The sequence below is a fragment of the Eptesicus fuscus genome, chromosome 20 (genome assembly GCF_027574615.1).
Source record: "Eptesicus fuscus isolate TK198812 chromosome 20, DD_ASM_mEF_20220401, whole genome shotgun sequence".
NCBI classification, from domain to species: Eukaryota; Metazoa; Chordata; class Mammalia; order Chiroptera; family Vespertilionidae; genus Eptesicus; species Eptesicus fuscus.
The window spans coordinates 11,677,429-11,704,498 of NC_072492.1; the positions used below are offsets into that span (position 1 = coordinate 11,677,429).

Below are 27,070 nucleotides of genomic sequence, written 5' to 3' on the forward strand. Positions count from 1 at the left end.
TCTTGAAACATAAAATAGCGATTCTCATAGAATCTATGGATATAACTATTAACGTGTAGGAAGTATAGAGGATAAAGGAACCACCAGGAAATAACTAGAAAAAATCTGTTTGAGGAGGCAAACAACCTTGTTTCATCACCATAAACATGGCAAGACATGAAGAGAGAGGAAATGAGACATACAGATGAAATACAAGTGACTTCAGAAACAATTGTAGCACATGAGCCATAAAGAACATTGATTGTGGGGTTGGGAGTTGGCAGGGGACTGTTGCTTTTCACTACAATTTTTTTTTTTTTGGTGTCAGTAGAATGTTTGAACATGGTGTTGTGATTGATAAAATCACAGCAAAATTCCTACAATTAAAAACAATAAAAGAATGTTAGGAAAGATGATTATAAGGTGGTCATGTTGGTGTTATAGAGAAAAGAGGGGCCAGAATGCAGCAAGAAGTGTGAGAGGTCAAGGCAGGAATTCTCTTTGGGATGGAATAGGTTTGAGGATATTTGGATGGCAAAGAACTAGTAGAGAGAGAACATTTAAGATGCAGGGTGCAGAAGGCATAGCTGAAGAAGGGACAACAACATGATGGGTGTGGGAGGATGAGATTCAAACCATATATGGAAGAACTGGTGTTGGATGGACAGGGAGATTCTTTCTAACAGAAGGCGGGGCATAGAAAATTCCATGTAAGGATATTGAGGAGGTTCCCATCTCACAGTTTCCATGTTCACCCCACTCCTCTTCCTGACCCTAGATGTACTCTACTTCTCACGGACCCAGGTGTCACAGTCCCAGAGCTGGGCCACAATGGCAGCACTGACCTTCTCAGTGCTTGGACAGGCAAGGTTAAATTCCGAATGAGAATGGAGCCCACCCAGCCTGCAGGGGGGCAAAGACTACCTGACCTGGGGGGAGGTGTCTCTGCTTACAGTTCCAAGATCCATTTACATTTATTTTCACCAGCTCTTTTTTTTATTGAATTTATTGGTTTACATTGGTCAATCAAATTATATAGGTTTCAATTATACAATTCTGTAATACTAGTACATCATCTGCACATTGCATTGTGTGCTCAAAATCTAAATCTAGTCTTCTGTCACCATTTATCCCTGTTTACCCTCCTCCATCTGCCCCCACTCCCCTTTCCCTCTGGTAATCACCATAGTGCTGTCCGTGTCCATGAGGCTTTTTTCCTTACACCTTTCACCAATTCATTGGCTCTTGTTCTAATATCTTTCCCTCATTATTTTCTCAACTTAACTCATTACTTGCCTACTGGTGCTGGTCTCTGCTCTGCCCTGATGACCCAAACTTAAAAGCTATTCCTTTCAGAATGTTGTTGCTCATGCAGTCACACAACACAAGTTTTCTAAAAGTTGGCATAATGGAGTGAAGGATTATTTCATCACATCTATACTAATAAAAGGGTAATATGCTAATTAGACTGGGAGACCTTCCGGGAGACCTTCGGTACGTCTTTCCGGACAAAGCCATGGTGGTGGGGCCAAGACAGAGGTGGTTAGGGGCAATCAGGCCAGGAGGGGAGGGCAGTTGTGGGTGATCAGGCCAGTGGGGGGGCAGTTGGGGGTGAAAAGGCCGGCAAGGGGGGCCAGTTGGGGGTGAGCAGGCCAGTGGGGGGGGCAGTTGAGGGAGAGCAGGTTGGCAGTAGGGGGCAGTTGGGGGCTATCAGGCTGGCAGGGGGGGCAGTTGGGGGTGAGCAGGCCAGTGGGGGGGGCAGTTGGGGGCAAGCAGACCAGTGGGAGGGCAGTTGGGGTGATCAGGCTGGCAAGGGGGGGCAGTTGGGGGCAAGAAGGATGGCAGGCAGAGTGGTTAGGGGCGATCAGGCAGGCAGGCAGGTGAGCGGTTAGGAGCCAGTGGTCCCAGATTGCGAGAGGGATGTCCGACTGCCAGTGTGGGATTGGGCCTAAACCAGCAGTCAGACATCCCCCTAGGGATCCCAGATTGGAGAGGGTGCAGGCCAGGCTGAGGGACAACCCCCCTCCCCCATGCACGAATTTCGTGCACCAGGCCACTAGTAATATAATAATAATAGAGGCCTGGTGCATGAATTTCGTGCACGGGGGGGGGGTTGTCCCTCAGCCCAGCCTGCACCCTCTCCAAACTGGGACCCCTCGAGGGATGTCCAACTGCCCGTTTAGGCCCGATCCCAGTAGGATTGGGCAGTCAGACATCCCTCTCACAATCCAGAACTGCTGGCTCCCAACTGCTCACCTGCCTGCCTTCCTGATTGCCCCTAACCGCTTCTGCCTGCCAGCCTGATCACCCCCTCTCCACTCCCCTGCCAGCCTGATTGATGCCTAACTGCTCCCCTGCCAGCCTGATTGCCCCTAACTGCCCTCCCCTGCAGGCCTGGTCACCCCTAACTGCCCTCCCCTGCAGGCCTGGTCCCCCCCAACTGCTCTCCCCTGCAGGCCTAGTCCCTCCCAACTGCCCTCATCTGCTGGCCATCTTGTGGCAGCCATCTTGTGTCCACATGGGGGCAGCCATCTTGTGTGTTGTAGTGATGGTCAATTTGCATATTACTCTTTTATTAAATAGGATAGTCAGCATAATGGCACTTGCTGTAAGACATTTATATTGTTAAATGTTTTATGGCTATTCCTGACAACAGGATTTCCCTGTGCTGTCTTTATTCCCAGTACTTCCGCTAACACACACACACACACACACACACACACACACACACACACACACCCCATGTGGCTCAGGTCTCTCATTCTCTCTTCTCTTTCTTTATTTCCAGTTACTCTCACAATGCTTCCCTTTCCCCATTTCTATTTTAATTATCGTTGGAAAGCAAAAATTCTCCCATTTTATTTTAAAGAAGAATTCAAATAATTTGACCATTTATTGTTTGAGCAGCATAAAGTAAAGGCAGAGAGCTTGGGAGATCATTAACAGGGTCCGTTCTTTGCCATCACCTCTTTCCCAGCAGTTGTAAGTAGAAAGAAGTAGATACTGATACTGCCAATTGTTTGATTTAAGTGCCACCAACACTCTCAAAGAAAAAGTGGCTACGATCAGTTTTCTGGTGGAACAAAAATATAAAATGCCTTTCATTGAATCCTTGCAAAAACTCAGTGAGGTAGCTCTCGTTGTACCACTTTTTAAAAATTATATTTTATTTTTATTGTTGACATTATTACAGATGTTTTCCATTCCATCTCCCCATTTGCCACTTTTCACCTAGACCCTGCCCTCCTCTCCCTCTGGCCCTCACCACATTGTTATCTGTGCCCATGGGCTATGCATATATGTACTTTGGCTATTCTCTTCACCTTTTTCCATCCTTTCCGCCCCACCACCTCGCCTCTGTCATCTGTCAGTCTGTGCCATGTATAAATGTCTCTGGGTCTGTTTTGTTCATCAGTTTATTTTGTTCATTAGATTCCACATGTAAGTGAGACCATATGGTATTTGTCTTTCTCTGACTGGCTTATTTTGTTTAGTATAGTTCTCTCCAGGTCCATCCATGCTGTTGCAAAAGAGTTCCTTTCTTTTTACAGCCTCATAGTATTTCCATTATATAAACATAACACAGCTTTTTTATCCCTCAACTGCTAATTGGCACTTGCGTTGTTTCCAGATCTTGGCTTTTGTAAACAATGCTGCTATGAACATAGGGGTACATATATTGGTACATAAATTCTTTCTGATTGGTGTTTTGTTATTCTTCGGTTATATTCCCCAAAGTGGGATCACTGGGTCAAAAGGCAGTTCTATTTTTAATTTTTTGAGGAAACTCCATACTGTTTTCTCCAATGGCTGCACCAGTCTGCATTCCCACCAGCAGTGTACTGGGGTTTGCTTTTCTCCACATCTTCTCCAGCACTGTTTTTTTTTTTTAAATTTCTTTATTGATTAAGGTATCACATATTTGTCCTCATCCCCCCATTCCTATCCCAAACCCCTTCCCACGCATGCCCCCACCCCCCTGTTGTCTGTGTCCACTGGTTAGGCTTATATGCATGCATACAAGTCCTTTTGTTGATCTCTCCCCCTTATCCCCACCCTCTCCTACCTTCCCTCAGAGGTCCGACAGTCTGATCGATGAGTCCCTGTCTCTGGGTCTGTTTTTGTTCATCATTTCATCAAAGTTTATGTTGTTCATTATTTCCCCTAGATAAGTGAGATCATGTGATACTAGAAATACACTTATAAGAACCAAAAATGAGACAAGCAATAATGGTTATTTCAGCACTGTTTTTTAAAATTTATTTATTGACTAGAGGCCTGGTGCACGAATTCGTGCACAGGTGGAGTCCCTCTGGGTAGCCTGCAGGGATTGGGCCGAAACCCGCAGTCCAATGCTGCCTGCAGCTCCTACCTGCCGCTCCCGCTCATCCTGGCCCCACTATGCCTGCTGTGGGCTCACGCCCAATCAGTCCTGATCAGGAGAGGCTCATGCTGCCATAGCAGCGCTCGCCAGCCATGAACCCTGCATCTGGCGCCCTCCCAAGGGGAGTGGCCTGCAGGATTAGGCTGAAACCGGCTCTCAGACATCCCCCGAGGGGTCCCAGATTGCGAGAGGGCACAGGCCAGGCTGAGGGACTTCGCTGGTGCACAACTGGGCTGGGGAGGGACAGCAGGAGTGCTTCAGGGCATGTCTGGCCAATTTCACTCAGTCCCGATCTGCCAGACCCCAGCAGCAAGCTAACCTACTGGTTGGAGCATCTGCCCCCTGGTGGTCAGTGGATGTCATAGCCAGCATTTGAGCAGTCTTAGCATATCATTAACATATTATGCTTTGCTTGGTTGTTCTGCTGTTCGTCTATTTGCATATTACCCTTTTAAAAAAATATATTTTATTGATTTTTTTACAGAGAGGAAGGGAGAGGGATAGAGAGTTAGAGACATCGATGAGAGAGAAACATCGAGCAGCTGCCTCCTGCACACCCCGCCACTGGGGATGTGCCTGCAACCAAGGTACATGCCCTTGACTGGAATCAAACCTGGGACCCTTCAGTCCGCAGGCCGACGCTCTATCCCCTGAGCCAACTGGTTAGGGCATACCCTTTTATTATATAGGATTAGAGGCCTGGTGCATGAAATTCATGCACTGGGGGAAGGTTGTCCCTCAGCCCAGCCTGCACCCTCTCCAATCTGGGACATCCCTCTCACAATCCGGGACTGCTGGCTCCCAACCGCTCGCCTGCCTGCCTGCCTGATCAGCCCCTAACTGCTTCTGCCTGCCAGCCTGATCGACACCTAACTGCTCCCCTGCCAGCTCAATTGCCCCCAACGGCCCTCCCCTGCAGGCCTGGTTGCCCCTAACTGCCCTCCCCTGCTGGCCTGATCACCCACAACTGCCCTCCCCAGCCAGCCATTTTGTGGCTGTGGGCGCCTCCATCTTTGAGGATGGGACAGTCAATTAGCATATTCCCTCCTTATTGGCCGTGGGCGCCTCCATCTTTGCAATGGTGTGAGGGTCAATTAGCATATTCCCTCTTTATTAGATAGGATGGTAGCCATTTTGGCAGGTGTGAGGTGATTTCTCATTGTGGATTTAATATGGATTTCTCTGATGATTAGTGATGTTAGGCATTTTTTCATGTCTATTGGCCGTCTGTATGTCCTCTTTGGAAAAGTGTCTATTCAAGTCCTTTGCCCATTTTCATTTTTTTAATTTTAATTATTTAATTAGTTAATTAATTAATACATTGGATTAATGTTGAATTGTAAAAGTTCTTTATATATTTTGGAAATTAACTCATCAGATATATCATTGGTGGATATGTTTACACATACAATGAGCTCCCTTTACATTTTGTTGATGGTTTCTTGCTGTACCACTTCTTTTATATAATGAGCTCCCTTTACATTTTGTTGATGGTTTCTTGCTGTACCACTTCTTTTATATAAAGACATTCAGGTTCAAAGAGATGAAGAGATGTCCAAGTCACCTGAAATGCTGATGGATGATCCCAGAAAGAGTCAGGAACACTCACTGATTCATATCCTAACCACCCATTCTCTATTTGAGCCTATGGGTGTTGGCTTCTGGCCTTAGTTTTCTACTGAAACTTCTCCTAAAGCTTCTTTATGGCATGTTGATTCTTAAATCCCAAAGTTGTTTTTCTCAGTGATCACGGTTGTCAAAGCCTGTGATGGTTTTACATTTTGTCATTTAGCTGCATTGTTGGCAGAGGTTCTGTTATAGTTCATTGACCTCTGGCCATTCTTCTGTTTCATGTGGATGCCCTGGGGTTCAGGGAGCAGAGGAAGTGCATGTCCACAAACCACATCTCCTTCAGCCTCCTCAAATCCTGGGCTGTTTTATTTTCTATTCTTGACTAACCAATCTTAGCAGAGTTATCTGAGAATATACAGTATACATCCTTGTACCACCCAACCTACAATCCTGAAATAAACTGCTCTGGTGCTGATATATTCCACAGGGTCTAGGCTTTTACCCTGTTACATGTTTTTAAAATAAACACTAAAATATGATAGGATCTTTTAAAATTGACAAATATGAACCTGATACACAATTCTAAAATCTGAGTGTTGTATATAGGAGTCACTATGATACTGATTCATTATAACTACACCAAATGAAAAAAAAATTATACCAAATCATACACACAGCATTTTATTTCTGAGTTATTAAATATATACTTTTTCTGTTTTCTTTTTTCATTGATCTTTTTTTTTTTTTTACCACTTCTTCATTTATGTTGAATTCTTGTTCATTAGTCTAAGTTATTATTTGACTTAAATTTTTTGTTTTATAAAGTATTGAAAGTTTTGCTTTTTCTTTTGTGGTAAAATAAACATAACATAAAACTTACAATTTTAACCATTTTTTATTTTACAGTTTAGTGGCATTAAGTATATTGACATTAATGGACCTATCCTTCTCTAGAATTTTTTTCATCTTCCATAACTGTAACTCGGTATCCATTAAACAAAATCTCTCTGTTTCCTCCTCCCACCCGACCCCAGGAACCACTATTGTACTTTCTATCTCCATAAATTTGGCAATACTAGGTACCTTCTATTAATGGAAACATGCAGTATCTGTCCTGTAACTGGCTGATTATATTTAGCCGAATGTCCTCAAGGTTAAGCTATGTTATGCCATGTCTGAATTTGCTCATTTTTTAAGGCTGAATAATATTCTGTCCTATGTATATGTCACATTTTGTTTGTCCATTCGGCTACTGATGGACACTGGATTGCTTTTACTTTTTGGCTATTGTAAATAATGCTGCTGTGATTATAAGTGTACAAATAACTATTTGCATCCCTGCTTTCAATTCTTTTGCTTATATATCAGAAGCAGGATTACTAGATCATATCATAATTGATTTTTAATTTTTTGAGGATCCACCACACTGTTTTCCACAGTGGCTTCGCCATTTTATGTTCCCAGCAGCAGTGCACAGGGATTTTAGTTTCTCCACATCCTTGTCAGCACTTGTTATTTTCTGTTTTATTGATAGTAGCTATCCTAATGGGTGTGATATGACATCTCATTGTGGTTTTCATTTGTATTTTCCTAAGCGTACCCTTTATTCATTTGACATTAACACCTTATTAGATATATGACTAGTACACATTTTCTCCCATTCTATGGATTGCCTCTTAAGTCTCTTGCTAGTGACTTGATGTACACAAGTTTTAAATTTTGATGTAGTCAAAATTATGTAGTCAAATTGATGTTTTTAAAAAAATTTGTTACCTATACTTTTGGTATCATATCCAAGAAATAATTGCAAACCAATGACATAAAGTTTTCCCCTAAGTGTTTTATAGTTTTACCTCTTGCATTTTGGCATTGATTCATTTTGAGTCATTTTTGTATATGGTGTCTGGTGAGCGTCCAATTTCATTCCTTTACATGTGGGTATCAGTTTTCCTAGACAGCACCATTTGTTGAAAAGACTGCCCTTTCCCCATTGAATGGTCTTGATGTCCTTGATGAAAATTGTTTGACTACCTATATATACAAAGTTTTCTTCCTGAGCAATGTATTGTGCTCCGTTGTGCTATACACTGAGTGGCCATATTATTATGATCTCTGAATTGCATAATAATATGGCCACTCAGTGTATATCATATATAATAAAAGACTAATATGCAAATTGTCCCCTTGACCAGGAGTTTGACCATCAGGCAGGCCGGCCAACTGCCCATGTCCCCTCTCCCTGGCCAGGCTGGCCGGACCCCACCCATGCACAAATTCATGCACTAGGCCTTATATATATACTAGAGGCCTGGTGCACGAAATTCATGCATGGAGGGGGGTTGTCCCTCAGCCCAGCCTATACCCTCTCCAATATGGGACCCCTTGAGGGATGTCCGACTGACCGTTTAGGCCCGATCCCAGTGGGACATCCCTCTCACAATCCAGGACTGCTGGCTCCCAACCCCTTGCCTGCCTGCCTTCCTGATTGCCCCTAACCGCTTCTGCCTGCCAGCCTGATCACCCCCTAAACCACTCTGCTGCCAGCCTGTTTGCCCCCAACTTCCCTCCTCTGCCGGCCTGGTCACCCCTAACTGCCCTCTCCTGCAGGGTTGATCACCTCCAACTGCCCTCCCTTGCAGGCTTGGTCCCTCTCAACTGCCCTCCCTTGCAGGCCAGGTGCCTCCCAACTGCCCTCTCCTGCTGGCCATCTTGTGGTGGCCATCTTGTGTCCACATAGGGGTAGGATCTTTGACCACAAGGGGGCAGCTATATTGTGTGTTGGAGTGATGGTCAATCTGCATATTACTCTTTTATTAGATAGGATAGAGGCCTGGTACAGCGGTGGGGGCCAGCTGGTTTGCCCTGAAGGGCATCTGGGATCAGGTGGGGATTCCCTTGGGGTGTGGGGCGGCCTGAGTGAGAGGCCTGTGGTGGTTTGCAGGCCGGCCACACCCCTTAGCAACCCAAGCAGAGGCCCTGGTATCTGGAATTTATTTTCCTTCTACAATTGAAACTTTGTAGCCTGGAGCGGAGCCAAGCCTGGGGCTCTCTCTGAGGCAGGCCAGCAGCCATTTGTGTTGGGGTTATAATTGAAACTTTGTTGCCTTAAGCGGGTGGGCCTGGCCAGGGTGTGTGGAAAGCTTTGCTTCCCCTGTTGCTGGCGGCAACCCTGGCCTGCACTCTCAAGCTCCATTCTTCCGCCATTTGTTTGAATTTGTTTACCTTCTATAATTGAAACTTTGTAGCTTGAGTGGAGGCTTAGGCCTGGCTAGGGCAGGCGGAAAGCTTGGCTTCCTCTGTTACCTAGGAAACCTTGCTCTCTGTGGCTGTAGCCATCTTGGTTTGGGTTAATTTGCATACATGCTCTGATTGGATGGTGGGCGTGGCTTGTGGGCGTGTCGGAGGTATGGTCAATTTGCATATTTGCCTATTATTAGAGAGGATGTATGGCGGCACCCATAGCCAATAAGGAGGAATATGCTAATTGACTGCCCCGCCATCAAAGATGGCAGTGCCCATAGCCAATAAGGAGGAAATATACTAATTCACTGTCCTGCCCTCAAAGATGGCGGAGCCCACAGCCAAAAAGGAGGGAATATGCTAATTGACTGCCCCGCCCTCAAATATGGCGGTGCCTAGCCACCCAGGGTGTCCCAACGCTCAGGTAACCAGGGCTGGCCGAGGCTCGTGCTGCCAGCAGTGGCAGCAGCAGAGGTGTGATGGGGCATCGCCTTCCCCTGATCGCCAGATTGCCTCCCACCCCTGAGGGCTCCTGGACTGTGAGGGGGGGCAGGCCAGGCTGAGGGACCCCCCCCTCCAGTGCATGAATTTTCATGCACCGGGCCATATATATATATATATATATATATATATATATATGCCAGATTATTATGTGTTCAGAGATCATAATAAAATAATCTGGCCACTTAGTGTATGTCCGTTTATATTTTAGTACCACACTGTTTAAACTACTGTAGTTTTGTAGCATTTTTTGTAAACAAAAAATGTGGGTCCTTCAATTTGTTCTTTATATGATAGTTTGGCTATTTGGGGTTCTTTTGCTATGCAGAAGGTTTTTATGTTAATGTGGTCCCACCTGTTTATGTTCTCCTTAGTTTTCCTTGCCTTAGGAGATGTATCTGCAAACGTATTGCTATGAGAGATTACTGAGATTTTTCTGCCTATGGTTTCTTCTAGGATTTTTATAGTTTCATGACTTACGTTTAAGTCTTTTATTCATTTTCAGTTTATTCTTGTGTATGGTGTAAGTTGGTCTAGTTTCATTTTTTTGCCAACACCCTTTTGAAGAGATTGTCTTGACTCCATTGTATGCTCTTGCTTCCTTTGTCAAATATTTATTAAGCATAATAGCTTGGGTTGATTTCTGGAGTCTGTTCTGTTTCATTGATCTATATGCCTGTTCTTGTGCCAGTACCAGGCTGTTTTGATTACAGTGGCTTTGTAGTATAACTTGATACCCAGTATTATGATTCCCCCAACTTTGTTCTTCTTTCTCAAGATTGCTGCTGCTATTTGGAAATCTCTATAAAATCTCTATAAAATACCAACAGCATATTTCACAGATCTAGAACAAATACTCCAAATATATATATGGAACAAAACAAAAAACAAAAAGAATGTATTTTAATAGAGATTTCATTGAATCTATAAATTGCTTTGGGTAGTATGGACATTTTAATGATGTTAATTCTATCAATCCATGAACATGGTATATTCTTCCATTTGTTTATATCTTCCTCTATCTCTTTTTTCAACGCCCTGTAGATTTCTGAGTACAAGCCTTTTACCTCCTTGGTTAAGTTTATTCCTATGTTTCTTAATTTTTTTTTTTGTTGCAATGGTAAATGGGATTGTTTTTTTAGGTTCCCTTTCTGAGAATTCATTATTGGTGTATAAAACTGCCATTGATTTCTGCGTATTAATTTTGTATCTTGCTGCATTGCCAAATTTATTTGTTAAATCTAGTAGTTTTTGGTGAAATCTTTAGAGTTTTCTACGTACAATATCATGTCATCTGTGAGTAATGAGAGTTTTACTTCCTCCTTTCCAATTTGGATGTCTTTGATGCCTTTTATTTCTTCTTCTTGTCTGATTGCTGTGACTAGGACTTCCAGTGCTATGTTGAATAAGAGTGCTATCCTATATAATAAAAGCCAAATATGCTAAGTGTCTGGTCTTCCGGTCGGCCATTGAACCAATCAAAGTGTAATATGCTAATGATATGCTAAGGCTGCTCAACTGCTCACTATGACGTGCACTGACCACCAGGGGGCAGTTGACTGGTTGACCAGTCGCTGTGATATGCACTGATCACCAGGGGACAGATGCTTCGACCGGTAGGTTAGCTTGCTGCTGGGGTCCGGCTGATAGGGACTGAGTGAGATGGACTGGATGTGCCCTGGAGCCCTCCAGCGGTCCCTCCCTGGCTGGCCAACCTCCCGCATCCCTCCCTGGCCCCAATCATGTACCAGTGGGGTCCCTCGGCCTGGCTTGTGCCCTCTTGCAATCAGGGACCCCTTGGGGGATGTCAGAGAGCCGGTTTTGGCCCGATCCCACAGGCCAGGCCGAGGGATCCCATTGGTGCACAAATTCATGCACCAGGCCTCTAGTGTTAAGTATAAAGCTGTAGCAGTTATATGAGTGTGGTTATAACTACTGGACAGCTGAGAACTAATTCATTCTTAGATGGCAACTTAATCTATGTCAGTGTTATAGATTAATGGGAGGGATGGGTTTTTCAATGAACAGTGTTGTGATGAATTATTATCCAGAGCAGAGAAGAGATATAGAATTGACTTCTATCTTCCACTGTATTAAAAAATTAGCTACACCATTAAAACACATTTTTGAATCACTTATGTCAATGATAATGTAATGTCATTATATAATGATTTATTTTTATTAAAATTTTTTTTTATTGATTTCAGAGAGGAAGGGAGAGGGAGAGCGAGAGATAGAAACATCAATGATGAGAGAGAATCATTGATTAGCTGCCTCCTGCAAGCCCCCCATTGGGGATTGAGCCCGCAACCCAGGCATGTGCCCTTGACCGGAATTGAACCCAGGACCCTTCAGTCCACAGGCCGAACTGGCTAGGGCTATAATGATTTATTGATAAATGGAGAAGGCAAAATTTCCAGAGGAAAGAAAACATTATGTGGGTAGATATTTGATTTCTCTAAGGGAGTTGGTTTCAAGTTAAAGATCATTCTATTAGGGAACAGAAAGTAAGGATAATGCCTCATGCTAGTGAGATATTTAGGTAGGGAACCCAAGAGGAGAAAACAGAACCAGAGTAGCTCAGACCCATGGAAACAGTAAAAATCAGGTGGAAAATATTAACTATAGTGGTGGCCTCAAATATTTAAAGGGTGAATGATTTAGGCTCAAATAGTGATGCTGTTCTCTATGAGGCTGGGCTTCAGGTGTTCATAGGGAAGTTCTAGCTGCTCATTCCGGGCCACAATTTCCTTTTCCAGGTTGTCCAGATCAGCCTGAAACTGCCTTAAAACAGCCTTGGGCTCAGGACCTGAGAAATACTCTTCTTTGTGATGTCCCAGTGGTACCTGAAGCAGAAAGAAAGGATCTATCATCTTCTAGTTCTAAGAAAAAGGGACCCAAACTCCTGTCTCTCATCCTAAAGTCTCTTTGTCAGCCATCAGTCCCCTCAGAATTCCAGAGGTCCCCTCTCACCATGTCTGGATAGGGCCGGCCAAGGAGCCATGTGGCAGACATTTGAAGACTGGTCTGCCAGACATTAGGCAGTGAGCCCATCACTGTGTCCATTGTGATATCTTCCTTAGTGGTGGGTGGGGGCATCCGCATTGAGCTTGGGGCATTGGGGACCCAGAAATACCAGTCCAACTAGAAAAAGAATAATATGCAATCACTCAGAAACTCTGATTCAGGGCCCTATACCCCAACTCTGTTCCTCAAGTGTCCCCTAGACCAGACACTTCCTCTCACACACCCAGGCTCTCAGTTGTTCAGACCTGGCTCTGGTTGACTGCTGCATGCTGGGCAGAGCATGTGAAGATGCACATGGTAAGGAAATGGCAGAGCTGAGCTCGAGACTGGAAGGAGACAGGGAAACCTAGAGAAAAGAACAAAGCTTTAGACACTGCAGTACCAAAGGAGATAAGGAAATAAATGCTGATATCTTGGCATGTCTTTATGTTAGAATTAGTGAGTGTTCATTCATTCATTTATTTAAAAAGTCATGAACTATTATGTACCAGATATTATATAGGCAGTGGGAATATGTTGGTGGATGAAACAGACTGTAATAGGAAATAATAATAATAAACAGAATAACTAAGTCAAATTACACACAGTTTGTTAGATAGTGATCCTATATAATAAAAGGTTAACATGCAAATTGAGAGAACAGTGGAACAACCAGTCACTATGACACACACTGACCACAAGAGGGCAGACACTCAATGTAGGAGCTTCCCCCTGGTGGTCAGTGCACTCCCACAGGGGGAGCACCTTTCAGCCATAAGCTGTGCTCACAACTGGCAAGCCCAGCAGCGGTGGCAGGAGCCTCTTCTACCACCATGGCAGTGCTAAGGATGTCCAACTGACGGCTTTGGCCCGCTTCCATAGTTGGACATCCTCCAAGGCTCCTGAACTGTGAGAGGGCAAAGGCCTGGCTGAGGGACCACCCTTCCCCCCTCCCCCCCCCGAGTGCATGGATTTCGTGCACTGGGCCTCTAGTAAGAATATAAGTAAGTTAAGGAAAGGAGATATGAGATGTAAAGAGGGGTAGTTAATAATTTAGTCAAGAGACCAGTCCTTGCATTACCTTGGACTGACTGCTTAGCTTCTCTGAGTTTTTATTTATTTTACTATGAAAATAGAAATAATAATAGTTACCTTATAAAGGGATGGTTCATGCAAAGCCCCTCAGTCCATTGTAGGTATGTTTATAAGGTGGAGAGTGGGCATGGCTGAGAGGTTGGTTGGTCAAATATCGAGTGTTCAAAAAGTGGTTAAAAGCAACAGGAGAGAGGTAGACACCCCAAAATAAAATGGCACAAAAGAGTAACAGGCTCCACACAAAGGAGGATATCCATGTGGCTACCAAACCTAGGACAAGTTCCTCGGTTCTACCAGTCACTGGGAGAATACAACTTAAACTCAAATGTGAAAACATAACATATTCACAATGTGACCAAAGTATTTTTTCAAATATTTGAGAAGATACTGACTATACCTCATACTCTTTGGAGGGTAAGTAAATGTTTACAAGCACATTGGAAAACTGTCAGAAACCACTAAAACTGAACATACACATATCCTATGACCATCAATTTCACTTCTAGATACACACCCAACAGAACTGTACACACAACATTGTTCACAGCAGCAATGACATTAATAGCCTCAAAATGGAAACAAACCAAATGCCCATCAATGGGAGAAAGGAAAAAATAAAGTCCACTATTTCACAAAATGGAATAATATACAATGAGAACAATGAACTACATGCTACATTTCATAACAGCATGGGTAATTTTCAAACATATTTTGAGACATTAGTGAGTGCATTTTTGTGTTTTCATTTGTGTAAAGTTCAAACAGGTAAAACTAACCTGCACAGTATGAAGTGGTTACATTTGGATGGGCAAGGAGTTTCTTGGGGAGCTGTTTGTTTGTTCTTTGATAGATATGTCACCTTACTAAAAGTTCAAGTTGTAGGCCAATGATTTATAACATTAACTTTTCTCTAGGTTTATTTTATTTTAATACATTTGTCACTCTCCCCCAAAACAGTTAAGAAAACCGAGGTTGCTCTCCTATTTCCAGAAAGTAGTTTCAGGTATCTGGGCTATAATGCAGAAAAAAAGAGAAGTCATAGACTGATATTGGAGCTGGAACAGCATCAATTCACTGACCCATCCACTCAATTTACAGTTGAGATGCTGCTCAGGGCATTTAAGGACCTGCTTACCTATTACACTTGCTGATTAAATTGGGGAGGTAAGTTTTTGTAGTGTGGCATATGATTACAATATTTTTACACTAGAGGCCCGGTGCACAAAATTCGTGCACTGGGGCGGGAATCCATCAGCCTGGCCTGTGCCCTCTCACAGTTCAGGAGCCATCAGTCAGACATCCTTAGTGCTGCTGTGGAGGTGGGAGAGGCTCCTGCCACCACCGCTGCACTTATCAGCCGTGAGCCTGGGGGTGGGAGAGCGGTTCAACCAGAAGCTGGCTCACTGCTCCTTAGTGCTGTCCCTGCTCCTGCCCACTGGTGGTGGGGGGGTGCGATTGGTGGCTGGGCTGGTGGGGCGAGGCCCCGGGGGAGGTTGAGGTGCCATGGTCTCGCCCTCTCCCACCTCTGTGGAGGCACCGGGACCACACTGCCCCCTCTCCCACTGCCTCTTCTGAAGGGGCAGCACCAGGACCACCATGGCTGGCCTGGCGGTGCAGGCTCGCTGGCCCTGCCCCCCACCCACTGGTTGTTCTGGAAGGTCGTTCCACTGCCCGGTCTAATTAGCATATTAGCTCTTTATTATATAGGATTGATTGCTTTACACATGTTTCTACTTTTCACATTCATTATTTCATTTGGGACAAGAGTTATATTCATTTCAGAGAAAGGATATTAAAAGTCAAAGATATTAAATGGCTTTCTCAAGGCATAGGTCTAGGAAGAGAAAATCTTAACACTCTGCCTTTAATGAAGGTGATGAGAGAATGATGGCACAAAGAGAACCATGAAAGCTGAGGGAGAACATTGTGGGTGCAAGTGGTTAGAGCTCATAATTAAATAAGTATTACAAGTGCTCTGATGTGGATATTTCATGGGGAGAAGCACAAAAGAGAGAATGAGAAGGGTCTCATGGATCATGTGGAACCTGGTGGGCAGAACTGAGATGTACTACAGGGATTTTGGTCATAAAGGGCTTTTGAGGTGTCCTTGGATGAATGGGGAAGGTATAGCCCCATATACTTTGAGATATGACTCCACTCCCTGGTAGGGATGTGGTTTAACCAAGTGTGCATTCTCAGGGCCTGGTTATAAGTAATAGCTCTTAGCTGTTGGCTACAGTTATCACATGGAGGGTGAAGGGATTCAAGGTATTGGTGTGAAGAGTGAAGGGGGAAGGAGCTAAAGGATGATTCAAAACAGTCCCAGCTAGCCTATGTGTACTAGAGAGAAATATGAATCCAGGAAGAGCTCAAGAAAGGCTGTTTCTTTGTTATGGATTAAACAATGGGGTAGGGGAGCCCAGCTGGCGTGGCTCAGTGGTTGAGCATCGACCTATAAACCTGGTCATGGTTAGATTCTGTTCAGGGCATCTGCAGGGTTGCCAGCTTGATCCCCATTGTGAGGCATGCAGGAAGTAGCTGATCAATGATTCTCTCTCATAATATTTCTATCTCTCTCTCCCTCACCCTTCTTCTCTCAAATCAATGAATAAAAATTTTTTTAATGGGGTAAGGGAATTGAAGGTAGTTCACTGGTGAGGAGGGCATTTTTGCTTAAGAAACTTGAATCCCAAGGATCATGGTACTGAGTTGGGTTTAAGTCAAAATATATATAGTATTGAGACTACATTTAGAAATGGCCCTGTACTATGGCAGGCGGGCAGGATGTCTGGATCCTCTGAGAGTGTCAGACAGTAGCAAGAAGGAAAGGGGAGGAAAGGCTAGGGTGGGATTTCATGGGCTTTGGTGGGAATAATCTCCCTATTCTAGCCTTCAGTAGGAAAATAGACAATAATTAGAAGAGAACCTGGTAGGGCCTGGGCAGATTCCCTATTAACGATGGTTCTGGCCTTATTAGTCCCTATCACAGGTTAGGGGCATCTAAGAAGAGGCATGGAATCTCTGAGGAGAACAATTCTTGGGTTTCTAGAATTGTCCTGAGACTTAGGAAGTGGGAATGGGAATAAGATGCTCCATGTGTGGAGGGACAGGGGCTGATGAGGGGTTGGGGTCATGTTCCTAGAAGGGCAAGGCTGAAAAGGGCCTCTGGTCAGAGGGTCTAAGGAGCTCCCTTCTCTAGGGAGGAATCTTACCTCGGTCCTGGGCCTGGCACAGCCCCACCTCAGTGATCTCCCGACACCAGGCCTGCAGCTCAGGGTCCCCTCTCACGACGTCATCCCCGTGGTAGAAGAGGTGGACAATCCCCTCCACGTACCTGCCCAGAGAAGGGAGCTGAGCTCCTTGAGAGTAGAAGGCTCTAGCCTCTGGCTGCTACTCCTTTTCTGTGGTGTCTATCCAGCTGATTCTCACTGTATCTGGGAACAGATCTGACAAGATTTGCCTTTTGGGACATCCTGAAGCTCTTTCTACACGCTAGTTTAGAAAAGAAGGAAATGTGTGACATTAGTTGTAAGAATTCCGCCTGGCCAATGAGGCTCAATGATTGAGTGTGGACCTATGAACCAGGAGGTTACAGTTCAATTCCCAGTTGGGGCACATGCCTAGGTTGCTGGCTAGATCCCCAGGTGGGGCTAGCAGGCGGCAGCCAATCAATGATTCTCGGCTGGCTGTGGGGAGGAACAACGGGACATCAGGGGGCCGGCCAGCACCTCCATTGGGCCAATTGGGGGGGGGGGGGCAGCCGGCTGCGGGGAGGGACCGGAGGACATTGGCCAGATGCAGGAGGTTGACTGTGGGAGTGCACTGACAACCAGGGGGCAGCTCCTGCATTGAGTGTCTGCCCCCTGGTGGTCAGTGCACATCATAGCAACTGGTCAACCAGTCGTTTGGTCATAACAGTCATTTAGGCATATATATGCATGTGTTTGGAATTTTTTTTCTTTAATTAAAGAAAAAAAATTCCAAACACATGGTTTATAGTCACTCTTCATAACAAAATCCTTAATTCCACCAGATCCCGTGGTTTCACTCACCCACACAATCTGCTTACTTACACTGTTTATTTCAACCTTCCCATCCTCAGACCCTACCCACCATCTCCTCACTGTTCCTTATCTCTTCTCAATTGACTCCTTTGCTTCTTCTTTCTGGACTTTTTAATTTCATATTCCTTTGGCCTCATGGTGACCTCAGGTTAAAGCCCCATTCTCACTGTTCCCAATGTCCTTTTATTTCTCCAACTCTCACCCACCGAGCAATGATCTCCCAGAGCCGTAAAGCATCATGGGCATAGAGGGCACTTGGGATTCCCAGCAGGCCCCGGTCAGCCAGATCATCAGGAGGACAGAGGGAGCGGTAGGTCAGCTGAGTCATGGCCCGACGGAGCACCTGCACATGACCCCCTCCACCTGTGCTCCATCCCTGTGACAATAGAAATGAGGGGTTTTGAGGGGACAACAGAGCTGGAGAACATGTCATACTATATAAAGTGGTCAGATGTGGCCTTTTCAGATTCAAAGACATTGGTATAAAGGGGCAAGGATCATGGGTTAAAGGGTCAGGACAGTCACACAGGTGACCCCAGAATGCTGAAAGTGACAGGAGGTCATGCAGACTTGGGTGATTAGGTGGCCCCACAATCCACCTCCTTACCTTATCAAATATACCTCCATCTGAGATGAGCTGGTTTCGTGCCCTGGTGTTGATGTCCATGGTGTAGCGGGTGTGTGGGATCAGGAGCTGGATGGGGAAGGTTGGAGGGGGTGGTTTATGTACGACATGCTTGGATCCTTCTTTATTAGTGAGCGGCACTCAGCATGGTGGCTTTCTCTCCCTCTTCTCTTGATGCTTTCCTACCTGCTGGTGCCTTTGCCGGATAGTCTTCTCCCTCTCTGATCTCTTAGTCTCATGCTCTCCTATTCCCCTGTGAGTTAAGCTTTGGAGTCTGACTAACTGGGATTTTGATACTTGACCAAGATAATAAACCCTCTAAGCACCCATCTCTATCTCTTTACATGGGATGACAACAGGGTCTCATCACGGGTACTGTGGTGATCCTTATATGTATAACATATGTATAATGTATGAGAGTGTTCAGTACATTGCATATCACACAGACCTCTTTTAGTAGTAGCTCTTATCATTACCTTTATTATTCCCACCTTGAGTATAGGTGTCCTTTGAGAATCAGTCCTTTAACTTTTGATATTTTAAAATAATTTTTCTAGCATACACATCCATACAGTTTAAACTTGCCTTTCTATTAATTTTCAAAGCTGCTCCTCCAACCTCTAGTTGTTTTAGTATGCATTTTTAAAATTGCAGGGATTGGGATGGGCAGGGTACTTTCAGTCAGAATTAAAGGAACCTTCTTGATCTACCCTCTTTAACAGCAGAGGGGCTATTGTCAAATCTCCTCCCACCTCCAATTAGGCACTGTTAGTTAGGGCTCTCTCTCTTGCTTTCCCTTTGCCCTTCAAAAAGGCCATCTGATCCTCATGTGCATTTCCTTTTGTCTTAAACAATTTTGTCTTCATCCTGAGATGGAGGATTCATGCAATATTGGTATTTATGTGAGTTGGTGATGCTGCAGAGAGGGAAGGACCCAACTGAAATAATTGGTACCAACATAACAAAGCAACTCACATTGGTCTGAAACCCCAGAAAGACCATTAAAGCTGCTGAGCGTCATAGGAAACCCCAAGTCTACATGAGGAGGGAAGAAACCAGAAGACAAAGAACTAATCATAATAGCAAGAACTACTATTTTTTGTCACATTTGGCCTATGTAACGCTGTTAATCACCTCCATGATGAAGCGCCTATTATCCCCATTTAGAGATGAGGACTCTGAGCGCACATCTGGTAAGAACTGAGGCCAGGATTCAGGACCCAAACACCAGCAGTGTGAATGCACAGCCTGCACAGGTAACCTTTATGAAGGGGGCGGCCTAGCCCTCCTGGGTGGCCTGATAACAACTAAGTTGTTTGCTGTGGGATGAAGTTGTATGGTGAGGGGAGACAGGTGTAGAGGGGGCTGTGGAAGGGGGGTTTTGAAATGTAAAAGTTGGTTCAATCACTAAGATATACAGAAGATGGTGATGCAAAAGCATCATAAAGTCAATTAACTCCGACATCAAGGAATTCTGTTAAGGTCTATTTTGTCTATGCTACCCCAGGACCCAAAGGGGTCACTGCTACCAATGGACAGGTTTGGAGATGAAGGTTGGGACCCCTGGAAGAAACACAATTCAGATGTTCTACCCAGCATGCACTCACATATCTTGCCATCACTTCCAACTCCATGTACCTAAAACCGAACATATCATCTTTGACTTCAAAATGGGCTTCTGCTGACTGTATTGTTTCTGACAATTGTTCTGGTTCATAAGTTTGTACCTTTCTTGCTCCTGCTGCTAATGTCATCAAGATTTCAAAAATGTTTTTAAAGGAAGCACATGTCTATTTTTGCTGCCTTCTGGTTAGCAGTAGATTCTAGGCTCACTACTGTATAAAATTACAGTATTTCTGGATCATTACAACTGTATGGACTGGGTGGGCTCCTAGTTGTTGCAGAAGCTCAGACCTCTTAGCTTTCTCTTCAATCATGCACCCAGCATGCTGCAACTACTATTTCCTCTCATCACAAGGTCTTTGCATTTTCCTTCCCATTGCTCTAACTACCAAGTCACACACCGCTCTCATTGGCAGGTTAAATAACCTCTGGGGCTGGTCTTTTATCCCTTTGACCTTCAATCTAATGAATCCTAAATTGTGGTGGAACATTCTCCATTAAAAAAAATAGTGTTTATTGCTTTCTGTCTTGATTTCAGCTTTATATTCAGATTTTGTTCTCTCGTTATTATTTTTAAAATGTGTAGCATTTGTCTTGCCAGTTAAATGCTAGCTCTGTGAAAGCAGAGCAATATGTTTTGTTTATCAAATTACATTCTTGCTCTACAGCAGACTCTGCTGGAGAATATCAGAGCTGCCTTACAATAAGTGCTGAATATTTGCTAAGTAACTTGATTTAATACAATAGGTGGCACCTCTCTGTATTATTTCTTCAAACTACATAAGAATCTATGATTATCTAAAATAAAATAATTTAGACATTAAAAATAAAGCCACAAGGGCAAGATCCTGACACAATAATTTCCTTTTTTCTGTTAACAGAGTGCTAGAAAGATTTTTTATTACAATAACATGAACACTCATTCAATTAGAAGAAGCTTTGTTAACTTCCTCCCAAACAGGTGGCTTATGCTTTTTAAATCCTAGAGAATTGTTGTGTTCTTCCTCTGGGATGTGAGCAAGAAGAAACATGGAGGGTAGAGGATATACCTTGAAGACAGGTTGCAGTCCCGGGAGGCACCTCATGGTGGCCACAGCGATGACCTCACCCAGCAGATGAATGTTCATCAAGTGATACTGGAGCTCATGAACATGGAAATCTGAACTTCGGACCCACATCTTTGCCAGGAGCCAGGCAAGTGGAGGATCTGAGGGCAGGAACAGTGGTGGGGTGGGGCAGCTGGGGCTGGGAGGCTGGATCTGAAACAAAGAGGAGCTAAGCATTCATTGGCTTCTTCCTATGTTAGAAGCTATGCTTATTATTCTGGGGAAACACTGGTGACTGATATTGTCTCCCAGGGATTATAATATAGTCGGAGGAATGAAGGCCCTTCCACCCATCCTCTCAAGCGCTGTGGGGACGTGTCAGTGCCGTGATGCTCAGGTTCAAAGCAGGAGGAATTGGAAAGAGGTGTCCAGTGTGACTGAGGGAAACTTGATGAGGGTGTGAGTTAGGATGGTAGAATCGGACGGAGAAGCTGGACATGTGAGATAACTGACAGTTCTTATCAACTGATTGATGAGAACAGTAAGAGTGAAAACACATTACAACCAAGGGAGAAAAGATGTCTAAGAAAGAAGGAATATTTTATAGATTTATAGGTCAGAAAGAGACTAAGTAGCCATTAGGTAAGAAGCAACTGAGACCATTATGACTCTCAAAAATGCAATTCCAGGTGAGTAGTGAGTAGGCTGTAAGGTGGAAAGGAGATATTGGATACAAGGACAGGTGTCCCTGAATGAGGCAGGCGTGGGTGACAAGAGCCTGCTGTCTTTGTCCCTGGGAAGAGGTTGGGGATGAACACAGAGCAGTGTTGGGAGGAGGATCCCATTATCACCTCACCTGGATGACCATGGGCAGCAGCTTCCCACTGGGCTCCATCTTCAGCATGACAAGGGGGGAAGTCAGGTACTGCTTCTCTCCTTGGATCACATTGGCTGGAATTCCATCCAGTAGAATGCAGTCAGCCTCAAACAGGGAACCATTCTAAGGAAAGAGGAATGCACCCATGGTTAGAGTTGAAAGCATACCTCCACAGGTCCAAGGCAAAGGGGAAGAAATGTAAAGACATTCACTCACTTGCCATTATCCCCTATCAGTACCAGATCCCAGTGGCAGAAGTGAAGGAAGCACCAGAGCATCAAGTTCAAGTTCTCTTATTTTACAGGGAGGACTAAGACCCCATGAAAGGAGGCTTCCCTACAGACATGCAGCTTGTCTGGGTCAGAGGCAGTTTTAGGTCTAAGTATGCCCATTGATTCTGTCACACAGGTATGCCCAGCTCTCCCCTTGTCAGGCTGCCCAAGCTCCTTTCCCCACCATTTCCTAATGGTCAGCCTTATTGGCAGAATCCATTATGGATGCTTTTCCCTACATTTTCACCTCTAGGTCTTTCCAGCAGAGGACTCTACACTCAGGGACAGTGGGTTACCACAGCCTCCCTTTCCAGACTCAACTTTGGTTCCTCCCCTTCACCACCTCACAGACAAGGAGAAGACAATCAGGGGCTGGGGGCTGTACCTGGAGTTCTTTCTCCAACTGGGCCCGAAGCTCCTCCATCCCTGAGGGCAGCACCAGCCTGGAGGGCAGAGAGGTGGAGCGTCTCAACAGCATGGGGTTGGGGCCATTGAGGAACTGGTAGCCAAAAAGCTCATCATCCTGCCAGCGCTGGTGAACCTTCTCTGTGGGGTCAGAGTCGAGGTTAGGAGGAGGATATTCACCATAACCTGATGTTCCTCTCCTTCAGGCTCTATTATAGGGATTTAGTCACATGACTCCTCCATACCCAGCCCACATGTTTTCATTCATGAGGCCTTTGTGAGATCCCCAGCCCTCAAATTATTTTTTGGCAAAAAGTTTGGAGACTATGCAATGTGACACATACCTCATTAATAGGGTCATCAAGGGGTTATGGGGACCTCGGAAAACCACTGACCAGCTAGGGCAGTCTTTTGTCCCCAGAAGATCTGATCAAAATCTTCCAGGCGTTTCCAGGCACTTGGGAGGGTATAAACATATTTGAGGACCATCTCCATAAGCCTAGAACAGATATCAAAGATGAAACCATCAATTTACCAAATCCCACCTGTTCCTGGATCCACCAGCCCCACTCCATTCTGACCATTTCCTCACCCTGTAATCACTGTCCATTCATAGTGAAGCCTCTTCTGCTCATGGAATCTCATATTTGGAGGCAGATCATCTATACTGTCTGCAGCTATTGTCATGGGTAACCCTTCCTTCCAGGTGGCCCAGCTAGGATATGGGGACAAAGGTTAATGGAGGGGGTAGAAGTCAGTGATGGAGGAAGTTGTCAGGGAGTGGGGGGTACAGCTGGGAGGCTTCTAATAGGGTGGTCACCAGTAGATTTGCTGTCTTTCCTCCAGTTCCTGTTCTCGATGCTTCTGGAACACATCCAAGGTATTGTTTCCTGCCAGGCGGGCTGGGGAGACAACAAAGCAATTCTCTTCAATGCTTTCTCCAGTCTCATGCTATGCTCTCGCTTCGTCCAATATCCTGTTTCTTTTTCTTTTTAAATTGTTGACAGTATTATAGATGTCCCTCAATTATTCCGTCCTTTTTATCCCCCTCCCTGCCCCCGCCCCACTTGAGGCCTTCACCACACTATTGGCTGTATGCATAGCTATGCATATATGTATATAAGTTCTTTGGTTTTAATCTTTTCCCATCTCCCCTCACTCACCACCCCACCTCTGAGTATGTCAGTCTGTTCCATGCCTCCATGCTTCTATATCTCTGGATCTATTTTGTTCATCAGTTCATTGTGTTCATTAGATTCCACTTATAAGTGATATCATGTGATACTTGTCTTTCTCCAACTGGGTTATTTCACTCAGCATAATATTTTCCAGGTCAATCCATGCTGTTGTATGGGGTAAGAAATCCTTCTTGTTTATAGCTGCATACTATTCCATTGTGTAAATATACCACAGCTTCTTTATCCACTCATCTAATGATGGGCACTTGAGCTGTTTCCAGATCTTAGGCAATATAAATAATGCTGCCATGAACATAGGGATGCATATATTCTTTCTGATTGGTGTGTAGGGCTTCTTAGGATATATTCCTGGAAGTGGGATCACAGTCTCCTATTTCTTAACTGTATGGCATCATACTCTTTTGATTTTTTTTCTCTCTGGCTCTGTCTCCCCTGATTAATTCCTTAGTCATTCATCTTTCCCCGCTCCCTTTTCTTAATTTCACCAATCTTCAATCTCATTTTTCCTGAGAGGAAAACCCCATTTTTTGACACCCTATTGTAAACCTTAACTAAAATTTTCCTATCTACCGCTGTTCTTCATCACAGGGTCTATAAATTTCCTTCTTAATCAGCTGAAATGTCCATACTTACCCGACATTACTCCACATTCCTTTGTTAATTTCCCCTGTCCTGGTTCTTTTCTGTCCACACCTTAAGCTGTTCTCCAAAATGACGTATTTCAAGTTAGGCACACTTACGCCCTCTGACCTCAACCTACTTCCACTCTCACCTGTTCCCTGGGATAAGGTATTCTATGTGTGCCAAACCAAGTAGTGGATCCATGTTGCTGCATTTACCTGGCTTCACCTCACCTATCCTCGACTTCACATAGTTGATAGTTGGTAACTTGGCTTAATCCTGCCCTCATCGGTACTTGTACTTACTTTGCCTCAAAGATATTTAGTTCAAGCTTCCATTCTTACCTGTCATTTCCCTCAATTGTCTCTTGTACTTATTTCCTAAGGTAGCAGATTCTCTCTTTGCTGTCCTCATTCATCCCCACCCCTGTCAGAGTGCTTCCTGCTCTCACAGTTTTCTTTCATGAAAACATGGAACTCAACTCTTCACAAACCAGCTCTCCACCTCATATCATTTATTACTTCCCTTCCCTGCCTCCTCTCAGGGGTCCCATGTACTAGCCTTACCTGTCCTTGTCCCAAATTGCTCCCAGTCCCATGGAGATCTCCTTTCCAAGTTACTTTGGCTCTTCTGTTTCCCAGCATGGCTGCACCTCCCGTTCCCTCTGCTCACCTTTTGGGCAGGTGGGATCTACACATCCATTATTTCCTTGCCCATTTCCAATTCCAGCTTTTTCATTCTCTGTATAACATTCCCCTTGTTTCCTGTCTTGTCCACCTTTAACCTGCTGAGCACGCACTATTTCAACCCTCAGGACCTTCCTCAATGCTACCCCCTACCTTCCCCCGACTCCCTGGGTCTCCCACCCACTTCCCTGAGGCGGCCCCTCACCGGTGCCCTCGGGCAGGGTCAGCAGGCCGTCGCCCTGCACCCAGCGGTAGCAGGGGAAGGCGGCCTCCTCTGAGGCTCCTGGGCCCTGCACGGTGATGCGGTCGCAGAACCAGGCGTCGTCCACCAGGGAGTGGTGTTTGCGCAGCTTCACGAACTGCAGTGGCCCCAAGTCCTGGGGAACGTCCTGCTCAAACTCCTCCACCTGTGGAGACCAGAACCTGGTAGACCTGGAACACGGGGTGAGGCCCTGAGTGTTTTTTATTGAGGACTGAGCATCATTACATGCCCTGTTCATAAACTGAGCTCTCACCGCGCCCGCGCTCTCGGAGGACCTTCCCTTTGACCACTGATCCCAGAGTGATACTGGCCTGGGATCAATTAGGGAAGTAGTGGAGGCTGAGTGGACCACAGTCGTGGACAGGGAGAGAGGGGTTGATTCCAGCTGGGCTCTGGTTCTGAACCTCTAACCCACCCAGATGCTGGTGTCCCTTCTCACTGGAAGTTCCAGCACGAATGCCCATCACTGGCTCCTAGCCTCCAGCGTCCTGCCCACCCTCATGCATTGAGCCCCGCCAGATTGCCTGAGTTCCAGCTTTCCGTCCCACCTGGCCCCGCGCTGGCCTCAGCTGCAGCTCCAGCTCTGCCTCCCCGCGCTCCCCCACCAGCCACAGCTGCACGCGGTTGAAGGACCCAGAGAAGAGCCAGGCCCCGGTGGCCACGTGGATGCGGTAGCGGCCCATGGCAGCAGGTGGGCTCTCCTGGGTGGCAGAGGTTCTGTTACTGGTACCAAAGATTCCGCGATCAGGCTGGGTCCTGCTGCCTCAGCACAAGTCCAGGGCTTAATAAAGCAGGACTCGGTGTGCCAGCCCACTACAGGATTGGGCCCCACCCCAGACAAACCAGAACCTGGGATTAGCCCAGAGGGTGGGGGAAAGCGGCTGCTCCTCTCAGCAAAGTGCTGAGAAGTGAGGCCAGGAGGAAGATGAGGGGCTGAACCTGGGTGGGGCAAGAGATGGAGAGGGGAAGGGCAAATACACCCTAGGCCCTCATGTTCCCTTCTCTCTACACCCGGGGGCAGTTTTACAACTGATAGCATTTTTTGAAGGGGCCCTATTCTTGCTGGCAGTGCTTGATGTCCTTGGGCGATTGTACCCACTTTCTCTTCACCTATGAGGTCTGCTTGCTAAAGGAGCATTGAGATTATCATTGTGGGCCATAGAAGGCCCTTCTTCTTCTTTTAAAAAATATTTAAAATTTTTATTTTTAAAAATTATTTATTTATTTATTTTTTTTGTTAATCCTCTCTTGAGGATATTTTTCCATTGATTTTTAGAGAGAGTGGAAGGGAGTGGGAGAGACATACACAGAGAGAAACATCTATGTGAGAGGAACACATTGATTGGTTGCCTCCCACAGGCGTGGGGACTGGGACCTGGATAGAGTCTGCAATGGAGATAGGTGCCCTTGATGGGAATCAAACCAAAGACCCTTCAGTCTGAGCGCTGATGCTCTATCCACTGAGCCAAACTGGCTAGAGTTAAATATATTTTCTATTGATTTCAGAGAGAGGAAGGGAGAGGGAGAGAGAGATAGAAACATCAGTGATGAGAGAGAATCATCCATCAGCTGTCTCCTGCATGCCCCTACTGGGGATTGAGCCTGTAGACCTG

At 45.3% G+C, this 27,070-nt stretch overlaps 1 protein-coding gene across 2 annotated transcripts; it reads right to left on the reverse strand.

Annotated features, from left to right (window-relative positions):
* Positions 1 to 12,129: 12,129 nt before the first annotated feature.
* LOC129147359 (polyunsaturated fatty acid lipoxygenase ALOX12-like) lies at positions 12,130 to 26,140 on the reverse strand. Of its 2 annotated transcripts, none has more exons than XM_054709264.1 (14): positions 26,006 to 26,140; positions 25,401 to 25,602; positions 23,510 to 23,591; positions 23,282 to 23,404; positions 23,085 to 23,188; positions 22,670 to 22,830; positions 21,992 to 22,135; positions 21,139 to 21,348; positions 18,449 to 18,535; positions 18,048 to 18,217; positions 16,990 to 17,111; positions 12,949 to 13,049; positions 12,650 to 12,820; positions 12,130 to 12,522 (listed from the first exon to the last, which is right to left on the reverse strand). In XM_054709264.1, exons 1-14 carry the CDS (start codon positions 26,138 to 26,140, stop codon positions 12,343 to 12,345), a joined length of 1,992 nt encoding a protein of 663 aa, XP_054565239.1. In that variant the 3' UTR covers positions 12,130 to 12,342. The 2 variants fall into 2 exon arrangements, with proteins under 2 accessions (XP_054565239.1, XP_054565238.1); XM_054709263.1 differs by having other exon boundaries at positions 18,048 to 18,209; positions 18,441 to 18,535.
* Positions 26,141 to 27,070: the final 930 nt, after the last annotated feature.